Here is an 18,186-nt window from a genome sequence, read left to right on the forward strand (position 1 = left end):
AGGGCTAAATAACAATTTTATATTAACTAAAATGGTGCCTTCTTTAATTGATGTTGTTCAAGGTTTCTGCAATGGAAGTTAAACAGATTAGGATTTCTGCAATGGAAGTTAAGAAAACACAAACATGATCACCAAAAACAGGTTCAATGGGAGTGAAAAGGTTAAAAAAAAATTAACATACACATAGCAAGTTGAAGAGGTTGTAAACCATGTGCATTCGAATCATACAATATAATGGTGCTATTTTTAATTCATGTTGTTCACAATTTATGCAATGGAAGTTAAAAAAACACAAACATGATCACCAAAAACAGGATCAATGGGAGTTAAGTACAACAAACTATTTCACAGACAATAATTGTTAACTATTCAGGCTAATTTGCACATAATGGTGCCTTTTTCAATTGATGTTGTTCAGGGTTTCTGCAATGGAAGTTAAACAGGTTAAAATTTCTGCAATGAAAGTTAAAAAAGCACAAACATGATCACCAAAAAAAGGATCAATGGGAGTGAAAAGGTTAAAAAAAATTAACGTAAACATAGCAAGTGGAAGAGGTTGTAAACCATATGCATTCGAATCATTGGAAGTTAAAAAAACACAAACATGATCACCAAAAACAATGGGAGTTAAGTACAACAAACTATTTCACACACCATAATTCTAAATGTTTAAAAAAAATTAACATAAACATAGCAAGTTGAACTGGTTGTAAATCATGTGATGGAAGTTAAAAAAACACAAACATAATCACCAAAAGCAGGATCAATGGGAGTTAAAAGGTTAAAAAAAAATTTAACATAAACATAGCAAGTTGACGAGGTTGTAAACCATGCGCATTCGAATCATACAAATTGAACTTATCAACATGAAATAGAATACCAAATACCTGTCCTGGTAAACCGAAGAGAGAAAATGGAGCTTGGCTTGCGATAGGAAAACTGGAATCAGAGTTGGAATTGGAGAAGAAAATAGAGTTGTAGACAAAGAACCATGCTACTCATTAAAGCCGGGGTGTCCAAGGTATGGAGAGTATGGGCCAACAATACCTGCTTGTAGACATGATGAAGCAACCCCTCGTTTTCTGTTTTTTAAATTATATTTTCGACTCGGACCGCTCAGCACAACCCTCCCGGTCGGCTTGGACCGTTCAGCACTAAAAAACTGCACACGTGGACCAATGGGAAGGCTCGAAAAGGGTGCAAATCGTGAGCAGTAAAAAAAAGCAGACGTGGACCAATGGGAGGGCATAGATTTCGGCTGTTATTAGTATGTGGGTAATTGTCGTTTTAACATCCGGTTTAACAGTAATTTTCTTTTTTGATTTTAATAAAATTTGTAAATTCAGTACCGTAATACTTACTTTATTACCCATTATTTGCGTCAAAGAATCTTTATTTAAAAAAAAAAAAAATTAATTTTAATAATATAATAATGTTAATGTTAAAATGGTGATGTTAACACGATGTTAATTTGAAATGAAAGGCCTGAGTATCCAATTTTCACTCTTTTACTCTCACACGCTGACACGCGCCAGATTCTGTTGATACTTCCGATACTATCAATAATTTTATTATACTCCTCCTTTCGCCGGCAATCCTACTTCTATACTTGTATATATATACAAATCGATAATATATAGAATATGTATTTGCATATGATTTTGTAAGTGCATGCTCATACCTTACTGTACACATTATTTGGATATCAATCGTTAGTTGTACCGGTCGATGGCTTCAGATGAAGAATCACCACTGGTTGATCAAACTCAAACAACTGTTAATCATGGCAGAGATATTCATATTCTAAGTTGGGCGTTTTTGTTAATTTTTCTTGCTTATGGTGCCGCTCAAAATTTGCAGAGTACACTGAATACTGTGAGCGATTTATTTGGGCATAATTGAGTTATTATTAGTTAATTCAGTTTAACGTGTTTAATTTTATGTATACTCATTGTAGTTGTTGAGACTAGAGTAAATAAGTTTTAGGTCAAATTAACTAAAAATTATGATGAAATTAGCATGAGTTTGGATTAATTGGCTGCAAATCGGTATCAGTTTGATTTTGTGGAGTTATAATGTTTGACTTCGAACGTTATGATACTCCGTAATAGTTACTATATGCACTCCGTATTATATAAGGAATTGATTGTTTATCATTTTATATGTGTTACATAGCTTATTTATTTTACTGTTAGTCGAGGTTATAATTAGGACGTTGCATATGGTTGGCTAATTGTTTGTTTAATTGTTTTGAATAAGATGCTTTGACCTTAACTAGGGCTCTTGTGTCTGCTGTGATTGAATTTGTGGACTCTTTCACTAGATTATCTACAACAACAACAACAAAATTTTTTTTATCTGATGTGGTGTGGTGTTTGGAATTTGCTTATTAGTACTGCGTATCTGTTTTTATCTTTGATTTTGCAATCATGGTAACATTGAATTAGACTCTCCGAGTGTCATATAAGAATCAGTATATTTTGCATCATCGTTAATATTGTATTGGACTCACATAGCATCATAAATGAATCAAACTATCATGTCTTTATCATGATCTAGTCGTATCTTTTTGAAAAGTTTCTATAACATAGAGAAACATCTTGCATCGTGTAATGACATTCGCTGATATACAACTTTTTCTTTTCTTTTTCTCGTGACAGTACAGTCTAAACTGTTTCAAATGTTTACATGCTCCCTTATATGTGATAATTGGATACTCTTTGCTATTACAGGATGGAGATCTGGGAACGATATCACTTGGCATTTTGTATACAGCTTTCACAGTTTCTTCGTTGTTTGCCTCTACGGTGGTTCAAAAACTTGGATCAAAGAATGCTCTCTTGCTTGGTACCACAGGTTATTGGCTGTACATAGCTGCAAATTTGAAACCTTCCTGGTAATTAGTATTCTTTCAGTTCTGCTACTAAATATCTGGTTTGAGTCTTTTATCAAAATAGTATTATACATTTTCACATTTTCAAAAGTTTAACTGGGGCTATTGTCTTCTTCCTCCCTCATAGGTATACAATGGTGCCAGCTTCCTTGTACCTTGGGTTTGCTGCTGCTATTTTATGGGTTGGGGAGGTATGTATTTTTTACTTCTAAGATTATAAGCACTAACTAGATTATACAGTATTTTGTTGAACTTGTAGTGGTAATATATATAATATATTGTTGCTTACTAAGTTACTATACCCCCGCCATGTTCTATATTAGGGTACATACCTTACTCTTACTGCTCGGAGCCAAGCAAATGATCACAAGTTACATGAAGGGACTGTAATCGGCCATTTCAATGGAGAGTTTTGGGGAATTTTCGCTGCTCATCAGGTGCAGTTTAAAAGTTCATGAATAAAGTTAGCCATTTAGCATTTTAGTTTCAAACCTTGGGCTGTACTAATGTTATTATCTGTCGGATTTTCAGCTAGTTGGAAATCTTTTGACTCTTGTTCTGTTGAGAGATGGAGAGGTAAGCATCTACATTTAATACTTATATCGAATCTCAAATCTTAATAAACTAATCCATTTTTTCAGAAAGTTATTTTGAGTTCAGAGTGGCGTTTTCTGATAAAAAGATTTAAATTTTATTTTAGGAAGGAAGTACTAGTGGCACAACTTTACTTTTTACCGTGTTTCTGGGTAGCATGACGTTGGGAACTGTTCTTATGGCCTTTTTAACAAAAAGGGATGGTGAAGAAACAGAGGGACAAAGAGACACTACTGTAGGTTTCTATACTGTCCTAGTATCTTTGTGGAAGCAAGTAGTAACGCCTTTATGTGACACGAGACTTTTATTGATTGTCCCACTTATTGCATTTTCTGGTCTACAACAAGCATTTGTGTGGTAAGGATTAGTCAACTTATGATGCTACTATTATAAATATTCATTTCATTTCAATTCAACTAAACCTGCGTTTTATCGATCATTGTAGGGCAGAGTTTACAAAGTATTATGTCCAGCCGTCTCTTGGTGAATCTGGTGTTGGTGGCGCTATGGCTGTATATGGAGTTTTCGATGCAATTGTAAGTAGTTTTTCTGTATATACAAAACGTTTTTGTGGGTTAGCCTTGCCTGTGGAACTATTTTAAAGTTTTGATCTTTACTTTTAGTTTACTCAATGCCTGCATTTGGTACTTGTATTAGTGTTCTCTAGCTGCTGGTCGGTTTACATCAGGGCTCACATCTATCACGTTTATCGTATCTGGTGGGGCCATTCTTCAGGGTGGTATATTGATCTGGCTGTTAAATTACAGGTTCCCGTTCATCTCTAGTCAACCTTTGTATAGAAGTAAATATAAATCTCTAGATCTGTACCTTATTTATCCCTACAATTTTCTGCAAATCTTTTGTAGCGAACCAACTGGTGTCCTTGGTGTAGTATTCCCACTTCTCATTGCAGCAATTTGGGGAATTGGTGACGGTGTTCTCATGACACAGCTTAACGCTTTGCTGGCAATGCTCTTCAAACATAACATGGTAATTAACTTAAATTCCTTCTAAAACAACTCTTTGTTCTTTTGTTAATAATTTTAACGTCAATTATATTGTCAATGTAAACAGGAAGGAACTTTTGCGCAACTGAAACTATGGCAGAGTGCTTCGATTGCAGTTGTATTCTTCTTGAGCCCATACGTCACTTTGAAAGCCATGCTATTTATTATGCTAGCTGCACTGATCCTGTCATTAGCTGGATTTTTATTCCTTGTGCTCAAAGTAGAGAAGGTGTTCTCAAATCACACATGATACATCTACACGGTTTACAAACTTGTTGCTCATTCAGTCGCTTCTTTTAGCCGTTATTTATCTATGTTTGATTGTTGCTACTGTTTATTCCAATTGATAATGGGATCTCAGCTGGTATGGTATGTATCATTCTGTTGTGGTGTAAGCAAATGGTTATTCTCCTTCGAGCAATTTTATTATTTCAGGGTTTTTTTTTTCGTCTATCTTATCTATGATGACCCGTTTTAAAACAGAGGTGGGTCGGAGTAGCTCAAGGTGATATCTTCGCCCTAATCGGTAAAACTGTCCAAGCAAGTATACAGGATAAATTGGGTGATGTTCTATTCGATACTTGTACATCTCTAAACAACACACACTAATAAAATCCATCTGTATTCAGCTCTATAAAAGTTGCAATGGACGATCATAAGCCATACATGGACCAACTTTTAAGCGTTCACAATCTTCAAACAATAATCATGGACGACAGTTTAATGATATAATAATAATACTCCGTACACGACAATTTGGGAGGTGATTCTTACACACCATTTTTTGATCCATGCACACTTAATTACCTATTTTACCCTTATTTATAATAATAATAGAAGTTCAACTCTTTAGGAGCATAACTGTAAGTTTATGGGACAAAAGTGTACATGGATCACAAAGTAGTGTGTAATAATCATTTCCTTTTAGTAATGCATATTTTGGAAAATATGTAATTTATTTATGTTTATGTTAATACTCGTTTATTAGTAGGTTAATAAAAGTATCCTAATCTTATACTACTTTTTATATTTTTTGTTTCTATATACTCCTAGTATATACGTAGAAAACTAGAAATACAGAAACAAATATTAAAATATTAAGTTAGATACATTTCTATATCTATCTCTCAAACACACATTTCGCTGTATCAATCAGCCCCAAATCCATTTTTTACGTTGTCGGCACCGCATCATTCTCTCTATTTCTCTCAATTATTCCCAATTTCCTTCACGCAGATCCGATTGAAAGCGCCAAATCCAAATTAATCATCTAACAATCGGATCCCACCGTCGTGATACAATTCAATTCAATTACAATGGCGGCATCACGGCGTCTGCGTGACCTACAATCGCAACCAGCTAACAGAATCTGCGTCGATTGCTCACAAAAAAACCCTCAGTGGGCGTCGGTATCGTACGGAATCTTCATGTGTCTAGAATGTTCCGGAAAACACCGTGGCCTCGGTGTTCATATCTCGTTTGTCCGATCCGTTACCATGGATTCATGGTCTGAGATCCAGCTTCGTAAAATGGAATGTGGAGGTAATGAAAATTTAAATAAGTTTTTATCTCAGTACGGTATATCAAAAGAAATAGATATAATTGCTAAGTATAATTCAAATGCTGCGTCTGTGTATCGTGATCGGATCCAAGCCCTAGCTGATGGTAAACCGTGGCGCGATCCACCGGTTGTTAAGGAAACTCTGATTCGAAACGGTGGAAATAGTAATAGTAATAAGAAACCGCCAATTTCGGGCGGTTTGGGCGGGTCGAGTAGGGTTGGTAATAATAAGGGAAATGGAGGGTGGGATGATGATTGGGGGAATAGTGGTTTTGATGATGAAGGTAGTAATAGATCAAATGTGAGGAGGAATAATACGGTTGGGGATTTTAGGAGTGGTGATGTAGGAGGTGGTGCACCGAGTAGGTCAAGATCTACGCAGAGTTTGTATTCGCAGTCGCAGTTGGCTGCTTCTGCGGCTAAAAAGGAGGATTTTTTTGCGAAGAAGATGGCGGAGAATGAGTCGAAACCAGAAGGATTGCCGCCTTCGCAGGGTGGGAAATATGTTGGATTTGGGTCGTCGCCTAGTACAATGCCGCGAAATGATTCTCAAGGAGATGTTTTTGCCTCGGTTACTCAGGTGCGTTGGTATTATATCTAATTGTGTTTTATTGTTTATGTTTTGGTTAACTTGTTCTGTGAAACTCTTTTTGGTGAATCGTGCATATCAGTTGTCTATCCCAACTAGCTATTATGTTTAGTGATAATAAGATTGCAGTGAGAAATACATTTGAAGTTTGGAAAGACTCTATGATGATAAAAGTTTGACTTTTGTATTTACATGATTCATGGATGTAGAATTTAGGGAAAATTGCATATTGTGATGACATAACTTGTTCATACTTCATTTTGTGTGGTTTTTTCCTTGCTGTCCTATTTATGAAATATAACCCAGAATTCCGAATCTATTCAATGGGGGATAAGGTGGGACCTAGTAACCTCTGATTGGGATCTAGTTATACTGACGTGGAAGCTGATTTTGCAAAATAAAAATCTGTGAAAAGTCGAAAACATGCACAATATTTTAAACTGAACATATAGTTTTTAACCCAATATAGAAAGTTTAAAAGACATATAATCAGCACAATGACTGGCCTGGTGAACCGGTCACATATTACCCTCTTTGAAGACATGTAGATAACACCTCTATGTAATTATTTTTTCGATTTACAGCTATAGCAATCTTAGATTGAATTCATAAGTTAGTTCTTTTATGCATATTTAAATTAGAACTGAGGTCATGAAACATAAGTAGATCAACTATCTGCGTGAAACTGGTCAACAAGGTTACACACAGGATATACCATACAAATCTATATATACTTTTTGTCATGATTTTAGTTTGATAATTTGATGTGTAATTTGAGAAGTTGGCCCTAGATGATTAGGGAAACAGACAAGTTTACTACTACCATTAAATTGATCGACTTGGATCGGTTAGTTATTCATGCATATGACTGATAATAGTTTCCTACATTCCTACATTCAAATAAGCTTAACCATCTATGCACAATAAATGATTAATGGCCCGTGTTGTACTCACTCAGCTGTCAATAACAGCAAGCAAGATAAAAAAAGGTCTCCATTATTGAGACTGCAGTACCAGAAATTGAATGGAAGACCATGTGAAATTACTTGAAAGCTTTAAAATATTGCTCTCTGTTTAATTTTCTTAAACATTTTCTGCAGGGACTTGGTAAGTTATCTTTCGTTGCTGCATCTGCTGCACAGTCGGCTGCTAGCATGGTTCAAGCTGGTACAAATGATTTCACCACAAAGGTTCATTTTCTAATTTTTCCCATTTTTACTCACACACACACACACAAACAAACAAACATTGTCAATATTAGAGAATTAGAATGATGCGTCTTTCATGTACAGGTGAGAGACGGTGGGTATGATCAAAAGATGAATGAAACCGTGAACGTCATGACTGCAAAGACAAGTGAAATTGGACAAATGACATGGGGAATAATGAGAGGTGTAATGCAATTGGCTTCACAGAAGGTTGAAGAGTACACCAAAGAAAGTCCCACCTTGAAGAATGATGACTGGCCAAAAAACCAAACCCAAGGAAACGGGTTTTATCAGGAATCAAAAGGTTGGAATTCTAGTAATGGTGTGAATGGCGTCTCGGTCAACTCATCAAGCAAAAATGTGAACTCTGTTGGTTCTGGTGGTTGGGACGATTGGGATAATGATGGGCGTAGAAATCATGCGTCTGATGCAGGAAATGCATCATCTCATAATGGAGATAGTTGGGCAGGCTGGGATGACGATAAAGATGAGGAAGATGATGTTGATGGATTTTTTCAGACTCCATCTAATAGTAAAACCGCCACTCATACTGGAAAGTCTGATGGAAACTGGTCTGGTGCAGGCTTTCGTTAAGGTTAGCCATGTACACCATTTTTTTTTATTATCAAATTTGATAGGGGAGTAATAGTTAAGATGTGTCGGTGAACAATGGGTGAAGTGAACGGGGCCGTAGTTGGGGGCGTGCAAGTGGTGCAAATGCACGAGGTCTCCAAATGTATCATTAATTAAAAGCTAGTATATTCAGGCAGGGGAAAATTTTATAGGTCAATATCCATTTTTTCGACGTTGCTTAATTCATAACAATTATAAATTGTCTTAATTCGTTATATTTTTCATGTCTGACTCTGTTATTGTAAGACTCCTTACATCTTAAACGATGATTTTTAAGATTATATGACAATCATCTATAAAGTACAACTAAAACTAAGGATATGATGGTTAAAGTGTTCATTTTTGTTCACTTTAACGAATTTTGTTAACTACCGTCTTAAAGGCCGTTGTTAACATGCATTAAGTCATTGTATATGGCGGTTACTAGTCGATTTTATTATGATAATTATCAAAATGGACAATATAAGCGTGTCAAAGACAACCTTAAGGGCGCTGTTGTTGGCAAAAATTATACGGTATTAACAAATACAGAAATTTTGTATTCTCTACTCATTATCATCTTCATCGATCAAATATAATATTAACTCACTAAGTCTTTTTTTTTTTTTTTTTTTCAATAATGAATACTCATATAGAAAAGAGATCGTTTTTCAAAGCAAAACGCCCTCAACAGGGATTACAAAAAGACGGGGAAAACGGGGAAGCTTGCACTTAGAAAGCAACATCTACACGCAAATATCTATAACGAGCCTCTCTAACAACTTGAAAACAAAAAAACAAACTACTAATCAAACAAAACCGACAATTACACGAAAATAAAAAGGACGAAATCAAATGAAAGTACACTAGACAAAACACGCCAATCAACTTCTAGTACCCGCCCTTTTCAATCTAACATTGGCCGTCTATTTCAAAGAATTTTTCTCGGACCGATTCTCTATCTTGTACGATAATACATTGGCGGAACCATCGCTCGACGCACTCTCCTCGGCTAAATGTGTCGTTATATCATTGAGAGCTGCCAAAGCCTCTACGGACATACCTCCTCTCCCGATAGCTGATGAACCTACATCTCTTCCATCTTGAGGAACCATAAACAAGTGTTGAATAGTGTCCCCGTAATTCAAGTCGCCAATGTTGTCTTTAAGCTTATAAGCATCCGAAGTGGAAGCCTTGTTCGCCTTCTTCCTTGACCTTCGGGTTTGCATCACCAATTAAATCTCTTGGAACTTCTTTATGCAAAACATACCACACTGTACAGAAACCTTCCCACGAGGGGTCCTCGCAATCGCAATAACATCTTCCACTACGACCGATCAAAATCGGTTTAGTCCTTTCAAACTTCGACTCTACCTTACTATATACCAACAAATTTTCCTTCTTTTTTTCCTTCTCCTTTTTCAATCGATCCAATCTAACCGCAAAGCGTAATGTTATCATCATTCGGCTCCGACACACCAATAGAAATATCATTGACCACTTCATTAATCCGCCTAGAAGGATTACCCTTTAGATGAACTGACTGATCAGATTTTTGTGATGAAACGGTACCGATCATGTCTTTAGCCCATGAAATGGAACCGCAAACTAAAGTCTTTTTATTGTTTAAACACCATAAGAAGCCCTTAAAATTAGGCAATCTGAACAAGTACAGTAATATGTACCGGAGTAAAAAAATTTTATCTAGTCTATTTCCTTCTTTAGTTTCTGTTATTTATTTTTTCTCTTCATGTAATTTTAACTTCATTTCATTCAAGTTGTTTGCACCATAATTCTATTTCATTTCATTCAAGTTGTTTGCACCTTATATCTATCAGTCACGTTGCTAAAAATTGGTTTGAATCAAATCAATCAATCAGTATATAAAACCAAAATAAGGATAAAACATCTAACAAGATGGACATGCACATTTGTTTGATACATGGAATGGAATGTTGGCACCCAAAACACAAATTCTCTTCTTATATCTATCATATCATATATAAGTATATAACATCAACTTGCCACATTGTTGGAAATGACATAATCTTTTGTCATTTATAAAACGTATCATACTACTTCAAATGAGTGTTACAAAGACATGTTGAGTTTAGCCAACCAGGTAATTAATTGGAGTTTAGAGGTGTACTTGTACAATTAAACATCGAACATGTTGATTGAACCCCTATTTTTGTCACACGTCATATCATCCACAAAACATTAAGCGAACAAACCAAAAGAGCCTAACAACTTCGACGTATTTATTCACTTAAGTCCATGTGTTCTGTTGAAATATTGATATGGAAATAGTAGTCAAATCATGTGAACGAAATTATATGTTAGTAACGTATGTCATCTTTCTTCTTTGTATCTTGGTTTTACTTGTATGATAAAGAGCGAATGCTTGAGGTGGTTAATACGGAGTATATGATACACCAAGGATGTCACGTTGAATCAAACCTCTCTTTTTTCGCACATATTGGTTAGACGATTGTTAAGGTATCAATTTATCAGCAGTGAAGACAATCTGACATATTAGACCACCATTAATGAGTTAGATTTGTCCGTCAGATGAGGTGGAATGGGCTTTGACGCCCCTGGCGCCATTAACAGGGCGTCAAAGTTTGACACAAAGGGGCGTTAGTCGAATATTTGACGGGTGCTTGACATTTTCACTAGTCAATCAGAAATTAGTATTAAATATATTAATTTAATTTATTTATTTTTTCTCACCCCATTTTCAATCAGATTTTACCACGTCACCTCATCAATATTTGACACAAAAACTTGACATTAAAGTTCACGAAGGTCAAACACTAACCTTGCCACATCATCAAAAAATACACCATTTGCCTCTGACGTCACAGTCAGGGTTAATGGTGGTCTTACATGTATCCTAACATCACTTTAAAGCGAATTAATGTCATATAATTTCAAAATTGGATTCACAAAAAAAAAAAAAAAAAAAAAAAAAAAAAAAGTGTTTTTGAAACTTGCATACACCAAATTTTATAGATTGCTCATCATAAATGGTTAAAATACAAAATATATGTACATTAAAGCAAAAGTAGTAACCAATTTTATTACCTAACATTAACTAATATACCAACACGAGGTTATTACTTTACTAATGAGGTTGAACTAGAATCATCGATCAAGCCAACAACCCTAGCAATCTTGATGAATATGAAACATAAGTATATGACTAAAAGACCCAATCCGAGTGTTCGATCGAGCTGCATATCTCTACTCGGCAATACCACGAGAGCCCATAACAAACCACAAATCAAGAAACCTACGGTTTCACACAAATAAGGGTTCTCCAGGACAATAAATGGAGCCGGATAATCCAACCAACAAGCAATAACAAATGAAAATCCTAATCCTACAAAAATATTGAAAACGGGCCCAGCGTAACAACCTGCTATGGCAATATGAGCCCCATCGGGCCCATCATGCATTGCCAGAGCAACATTGGCTGTTAAATCACCAAGTGAGTTACCCCAAGCTAGAACAGTGAGCCCTAAAATTGAAGAGTTTAAACCAATAATCACCCCAATTGATTGTAACAAAGAGACTAATTCTTCAGCTGTAATGTATGTCCACATGACACTCATTAGAAACCCACTTGCATACCATAAAAATAAACACTTTTGTGGTGCCATAGTACTACTTGTGAAAGCAAATGTACAAGTCCCTAAAGTAACCCCAATTACCAATGCCGCACCATATATCACCATGCTACATTCTAAACCCATTTTGCCTTGTTGTGTGTTAAAAATAAGAGCCAACATAATTGGGGCTAACACCACTGAAATCACACCAATTGGCTTGGACCATTGTTCTTGTGTTACCATTGGTATTGTAAGCCTTCTTGGTAAATTAATTGGCAACCCAACAACAAACAAAATCAACATAATCACCTTTTTCTTGTTAGGTGCAACTTTTTCAGCAGATTGTACCAATAACGGTAGTCTAATATCATAATATTGTCCGTTTTGCCTGTAAGTCTCGTTTATGTTACCATCTTTCTTTATGCTGATGATATGCATATAAGAGACTAAACCAATGTAAACAATGTAAGTAGACGCGAAAGCGATCGATGCCCAAAAATTAATTTCGCCAATAATGATGATCACGAGTAGATTTGAGAGAGCAAATAGTAGAAAAACAACGTCTCTAATGAAATTTAGTTTATCAACTTTGACATATTTTCGACGATAAGTGATTAACAAACTTAGGATTCCAACAACAACAGTTGAAACGAATATCGCGCCACCTACGATACTATTAAGCCCGATATCTCCTCCATCACCCGAGGCAGTGAACGAGATTATGCTAGCGAAAACATCGGGTGACCCGTTTCCTAAAGGAAGCAAAGTGGTACCCGCAATAGCAGGGGAGAGGTTTAGTATTTTGGATAAGTTTTCGACGGTGGGACAAAAGTAATACGACGCGGTGTTGGTTAGTAAATAGAAGAGTATTGCAAGCCATATGAGTAGAAGTAGGAAGCCTAATTGAGGATGTGTTGATAAGGTGCAATAGTAGATTTGAAGGTAGTTAATGTAGCCTTTTGTGTGGCAGTTTTGGTGTGTTTTAATGTAAGTGCATTTGCAGTGGGATGAGTTGTGGTTGTGGTGGTCCGGGCAATTAGTGGTTATGGCGGTTGCAGATGATGTGAAGACGAAGGAGATGAGTAAAATGATGCTGGTAGTAGATGCCATTGTAATTTGATAATTTGTTTTGGTGAATGATGAAGAAAAACATTTATATATGGCCCTATAGATGATAATGACAAGTCCATTTTGTATTATGTATGTACAATTGCCACCTACTCTAGATGTATATTGCACATGGACGAAGTTAGAATTATTTTTTTTAGTTTTTCAAAAGATATATAATTATTTTATCCGTAACAATAGATATAAAAATATTTGCACGTAATATGAACAAAGAAAAGCTCACCGGTTCACCCGTTTACATAATGTGACTAATCACTTTATTACTATCAAAAATATTCATTCAACATAACTTTTTACCATGTTTAAAATCAATATCAATATCATGTTATATGAGAGAACTTAAAACAAATGAACAATACATAAGACATACGCTACATTGTACAATAATTTTACTTTATAACTTTAACTCTCTGGAGTGAGTGAGTGTAAAGTATCGTGTTGCGTTAAAATTGGACAAAGTTATTACATGAACACTATTAGATTAATAACACATAATTAACCTTTAATGGTGTCAGCAAAAAAAGTCTTAAAAGAATAATACTAGCAAGCCGAATTGATCGGTGACATGTGTCACTAGTGTTAACAATGTGGCTCGGCCATTGACATTGCACATATACACGTCATTCATGAGGCTAATTATTATTTTGTGAATGCACCCTCTAACTTTATACACTTCTCTAGTATCTCTACCCTTTGGAAAGTGATATATGTGTTGGTTTATTTTTGATATGGTTATCTGTCCTACATTGGTGGATTGAAGAAAAGAGGAGTAACCTCTTTGAATATAAAATGATGTTGTCCCATATCGGTGGGAGGATGAAATTGAAGGTGGGTGACTTAGTTAGAAAAAGAGCTCATGTGATTCATTCCAACTTGCACCAATCAAAACACTTTAAGTATTTGATTATTTCTTTCTTTCTCACCCTTGTTTAAGAGTTGTATTAGTTAAATACTTTGAAGAGTGTAGTTGGTTTAAGAGAGTTGTCTATGTAATTGTAACAATATGTGATATAGTGTATTTCTCTCTTTGGAGGCTCGTGGTTTTCTCCTGTTTTAGAGTTTCAACGTTAAATTCTTGTGTTGTGGATCATTCTTATTTCTTTATTGTTTTTCATTGGGCGTTTGTTGAGAATTAGTGAGGCCGTAATTTCTCAACAACTGGTTTTAGAGCGTCAGGTTTGACGGGGGGTCTCGGTCATAGGAGTCGGAGTATGCTCTGTGGTTGCCACGGGAGTGGATCGTCCACATCAGAAATGAGTTCTATTGATCGTATAGGGTATCTAGTTAGACAATATTTTTCTGATTCGGAGTAAGTGGTGTCAATAATTTGTAATGGACCGGGTGTTGGATTTTCCAATTTAACGGATCATATGCGCCACACCACTAAATCTGTCTGCCAGTTGAAACGTGGGCAAAATTAGAGAAAGTGTTGTTCTAAGGATACGGATACGATGTCGATGTTTAGTCCAATGAGGTTTGATGTAGAGAAATTTGATGGGAGGATCAATTTTGGCTTGTGGCAGGTTCAAGTCAAGGAGGTGTTGATTCAATCCGGTTTACACAAGGCTTTGAAAGGTAAACCCGTCTTTATTTTCGGCAGTGATTCTAGCAGTAAGTTCAATGAAGAAGAATGGGATGATATGAATTTGAGGGCGGCAAGTGCGATTCGTTTGTGTCTTACAAAGAATGTGCTTGCAGATGTGCACGGGTTATCAACGGCTAAGGAACTTTGAGATAAGTTGAAGCAGTTGTACCAGGGCAAGGGCATCTTAAACCGGTTGTGTCTTAAAAAACAATTCCATACTTTGCGTATGGATGAGGGTTCATAGATTTCAGATCATCTGAGTATTCTTAATGGTATTGTTTCAGAACTGGAGGCGATTGGAGTTAAAGTGGAAGATGAAGATAAAGCTTTGAGGCTGATATTATCTTTGTCATGATCCTATGAGCACATGAAACCTATTTTGATGTATGGGAAGGAAACTTAAGATTGAAGACATTACTAGCAAGCTCCTATCCGAGGAGAAAAGACCGTAAGGTAACGGGGTCTCGTCATCAGAAAGTACGGTACTGTTGTGTTCGGATAGGCGGAAGAAAAACTCCGGAAAGAATCTGGTATGCTGGAGGTGCAGGAAGACTGGGCATGTAAGGATTAATTATCCAGGTGGAGCTAATTCGGCAAATGACTCCAAAGGCGCTAATGATGTCTCTGTTGTTACGGAGAGTGACAAATTTGTAACGACCCGGCTTTTTCGACTTGCTTTTGTGCTTTGTGCTTTCACGAAACTGTGTATTTGTGCGTACTGAGCGAGTTTATACTCTGGGATCTTACTACATGTGGATTACTTTCGTTTATATGTTTAAACGTGCCTTTAAGTACGCAGGGTACTTAACTTGATCCCCGGAACCCTTTATGACCGTTGGTGTCACTTGACATTTAGAACGAACTGCGTACTGTGTACACGTTTAACTTTGGTCATAATCGGAATATTATGACTACGAAATACTAATTGTTATTTTATAATAACAATTACTTGAGTTTTTGGATGCTTAATTACGCTTAGTAATTTACTAGAGCACACTAGTTGGTCTTGTTGGACTTTCTACCTTGTTGGACCTTAGCCCACCCTACACTAGCTAGTGGACTATTTAATTAGCCCAACTATAATAAGTTAGTGACCCATAATAATGAAAGACAAATGCCCATTTATTAGAGGGAATATACTAGCATTTTTGTTAAGCATTATCATTAATGTTGCATGAGATCCTAACATAAGCACCTACTTTAGACAACCATTAACCAAAAAGCAAAAAGTTTGTCCCCCTTGTCCCCTCCCAAACCCCACGGCCTAAACACCCCTCCCATACCCTCACCTCCTATAAATACCATGTAACATCCCGCGTTTTTCCGTTAAATTTAATTTTAACACCGTCTTTTTTTTTTAAACATAATCTTTCGTATTTAAATTAATAGTTTCCGTGAGTAACGTTCATTATATTCCCGCTATTTAATTTTGATATCACCCGTTTACTCGAGCGTTTTAAAAATATTCGTTTGGTTAATTCCCGCACCCGACTACAAACATGAGGGACTTAAGTTGACAAGTGGGCAAAGTGGTGACTAGGTCAACTAGTCAACCACTTCACCTCCTCCATCCATTTCCATCCATCTCCCTCATCTCTCTTTCTCTCTAGCAAGAACACACACACACACAACACCCAATTCAATCATTCATCATCTAAATTCGATTTAGGAGGCTTACAACAAAACAAATTACATATTTGGAATCCTCTCTTCATCCTCTACAATTTGATACCAACTTCATCTCGTTTGGGTAACATTTCTAAAACTCTAGATTTCTCTAAATTCGTGTTTTTGATTTGAAATGGTGTTAGTTAGTGTCTATGGCTCAAGTCTAACATGAATATATGTTTGGTTTGCTCGATTTGTTGTTTTTGGAGTAACTAGCATGAACTTGAAATGGGTTTGCTTAATCCTTGATTTTGGATGAGTTAATGTTGTTAGATTGTTAAAGTGCATGTTTTAATTGTGTTACTAGTATCACTAGCTTCGTTTTGATGCGTAGGTTGATTAAGAAAACTTCAAAAACATGAATATTGATTTTGTGATGTTTGACTAGGGTTTGATAGTTCTTGACATGAACTTTTGATGCTTGAATGCCATGGAATGTTAATTGTTAGTGATTAGTTGTAATGTATGCTTAATTACCTTCGAAACGGCATATCGTATGTGTAAATTGGATTCCCGAAACTTAAAATGCAATTGATGAACTTGAAACTTTGAAAATGGACTTTTAAACGATCACTTGACGAGAAATCGGTTATGGAAAATGTTGTTTTTGTTTGATGAAACATGTTTAGTTGTGTTCCTTGTCAAAAGAGCTTTCCAACGGTATAAGATACGCTTCCTAATTGTTTACGGTTTGAGTTTTGCGTTTGTTTGAAATTTTACCAAGCCTTGAACAAGTGAAACAGGCCAGGGACCAGGCCACGGCCATTGTCGCGCCGCGGAGCAATTTGTCGCGCCGTGGCCCAAAGGGTGATTTTAGAACATGTTTTTCAAGCTTTCTGACCTTCAACATAGGCATTTGTCGCGCCGTGGAGAAATTTGTCGCGCCGTGACAATTGCCTGTTTCATCCGAACTTCAGCAAACTTGTTTTGGCCATAACTTTTTGACCGTAACTCCGTTTTCGATGAATCAAATATCGTTGGAAACGTAATAAGATTTCCTTTCTAATGGTAAGGTTTTTGAAATGTCAACTCAAACTTTATTACAATCGTTCTAACATGCTTTTATACTTGATTCTTGCATGAAACTTGACAACGTGATTCACATGCTATACTATTCGAGTCGTAACGAGCCATAGGACTAATTGAACACATTTCACCCGACCTTGTGTCGTAACCGGTTAATTGATATAACTTACTTGTTTAGGTCAAGGCTAAGCAACTTTCATGCACACGTTTACTTGTTGAAGTACTTTTATACTCGTGTACTCAAGGTGAGATCATAGTCCCACTTTTAATCACTTTTATTCTTTACATCGTGGGCTGAGAAACACATACATTTCACACTTATTTACTTTTCATGCTTTTACATTGTGAACAAATACGAATACAAGGATGCATACGAGTTTGAACAAAAGTCCTCAATCCAATTATCATTAATTCCACTTGCAGGGTGTAAGTGTAAGCGTGTAATTATGTTGTGTGGCCATACGGGTTTAACAAACCCTCATTCAGACGGTTCGCTACCGTTAGTGAATGAAATATAATTTCAACAATGTATAGTGTAAGTTCTAACACTAAATTCAAAATTCAGAGGGAAGATTCGGTTAAGCCTTGATAATTGGGTGCTCGTGATACAAATACTATTTTGGAATGTGAATGATTCTAGTTGAGCAATTCTTAAAGAACCTTGTGGTTCAATACAATTTACTTACTAAACCTATGATTTC

The 18,186-nt window shown here is 36.1% G+C and overlaps 3 protein-coding genes across 3 annotated transcripts; 2 read left to right on the plus strand and 1 right to left on the minus strand.

Annotated features, from left to right (window-relative positions):
- The first annotated feature begins 1,528 nt into the window (after window positions 1-1,528).
- LOC139896109 (UNC93-like protein 3) lies at window positions 1,529-4,934 on the plus strand. The gene is made up of 10 exons (XM_071878692.1): window positions 1,529-1,875; window positions 2,733-2,896; window positions 3,021-3,084; window positions 3,217-3,330; window positions 3,425-3,469; window positions 3,594-3,844; window positions 3,933-4,023; window positions 4,145-4,254; window positions 4,354-4,477; window positions 4,562-4,934. The coding sequence occupies exons 1-10, from the start codon at window positions 1,729-1,731 to the stop codon at window positions 4,742-4,744; spliced, it is 1,293 nt and encodes a 430-aa protein (XP_071734793.1). The 5' UTR covers window positions 1,529-1,728; the 3' UTR covers window positions 4,745-4,934.
- A 677-nt stretch (window positions 4,935-5,611) lies between these two features.
- On the plus strand, window positions 5,612-8,768 carry LOC139896110 (probable ADP-ribosylation factor GTPase-activating protein AGD6). The gene is made up of 3 exons (XM_071878693.1): window positions 5,612-6,635; window positions 7,745-7,834; window positions 7,937-8,768. Exons 1-3 carry the CDS (start codon window positions 5,811-5,813, stop codon window positions 8,444-8,446), a joined length of 1,425 nt encoding a protein of 474 aa, XP_071734794.1. The 5' UTR covers window positions 5,612-5,810; the 3' UTR covers window positions 8,447-8,768.
- A 2,802-nt stretch (window positions 8,769-11,570) lies between these two features.
- Window positions 11,571-13,188, minus strand: LOC139899982 (cation/calcium exchanger 1-like). Its single transcript, XM_071882803.1, has one exon. It carries the CDS (start codon window positions 13,186-13,188, stop codon window positions 11,584-11,586), a length of 1,605 nt encoding a protein of 534 aa, XP_071738904.1. The 3' UTR covers window positions 11,571-11,583.
- Between the last annotated feature and the right edge of the window lie 4,998 nt (window positions 13,189-18,186).

Source organism: Rutidosis leptorrhynchoides, chromosome 3 (genome assembly GCF_046630445.1).
Source record: "Rutidosis leptorrhynchoides isolate AG116_Rl617_1_P2 chromosome 3, CSIRO_AGI_Rlap_v1, whole genome shotgun sequence".
Classification (NCBI taxonomy): Eukaryota; Viridiplantae; Streptophyta; class Magnoliopsida; order Asterales; family Asteraceae; genus Rutidosis; species Rutidosis leptorrhynchoides.

Excerpts from the sequence above, each read along its gene's own strand:
- LOC139896109 (XM_071878692.1), top strand. The coding sequence starts at position 1,729 with ATGGCTTCAGATGAAGAATCACCACTGGTTGATCAAACTCAAACAACT. Across the intron at positions 1,876-2,732 it reads TGCAGAGTACACTGAATACT|GATGGAGATCTGGGAACGAT; the intron begins GTGAGCGATTTA and ends TTGCTATTACAG. Across the intron at positions 2,897-3,020 it reads GCAAATTTGAAACCTTCCTG|GTATACAATGGTGCCAGCTT; the intron begins GTAATTAGTATT and ends CCTCCCTCATAG.
- LOC139896110 (XM_071878693.1), top strand. The coding sequence starts at position 5,811 with ATGGCGGCATCACGGCGTCTGCGTGACCTACAATCGCAACCAGCTAAC. Across the intron at positions 6,636-7,744 it reads TTTTTGCCTCGGTTACTCAG|GGACTTGGTAAGTTATCTTT; the intron begins GTGCGTTGGTAT and ends CATTTTCTGCAG. Across the intron at positions 7,835-7,936 it reads CAAATGATTTCACCACAAAG|GTGAGAGACGGTGGGTATGA; the intron begins GTTCATTTTCTA and ends TTTCATGTACAG.
- LOC139899982 (XM_071882803.1), bottom strand. The coding sequence starts at position 13,188 with ATGGCATCTACTACCAGCATCATTTTACTCATCTCCTTCGTCTTCACA.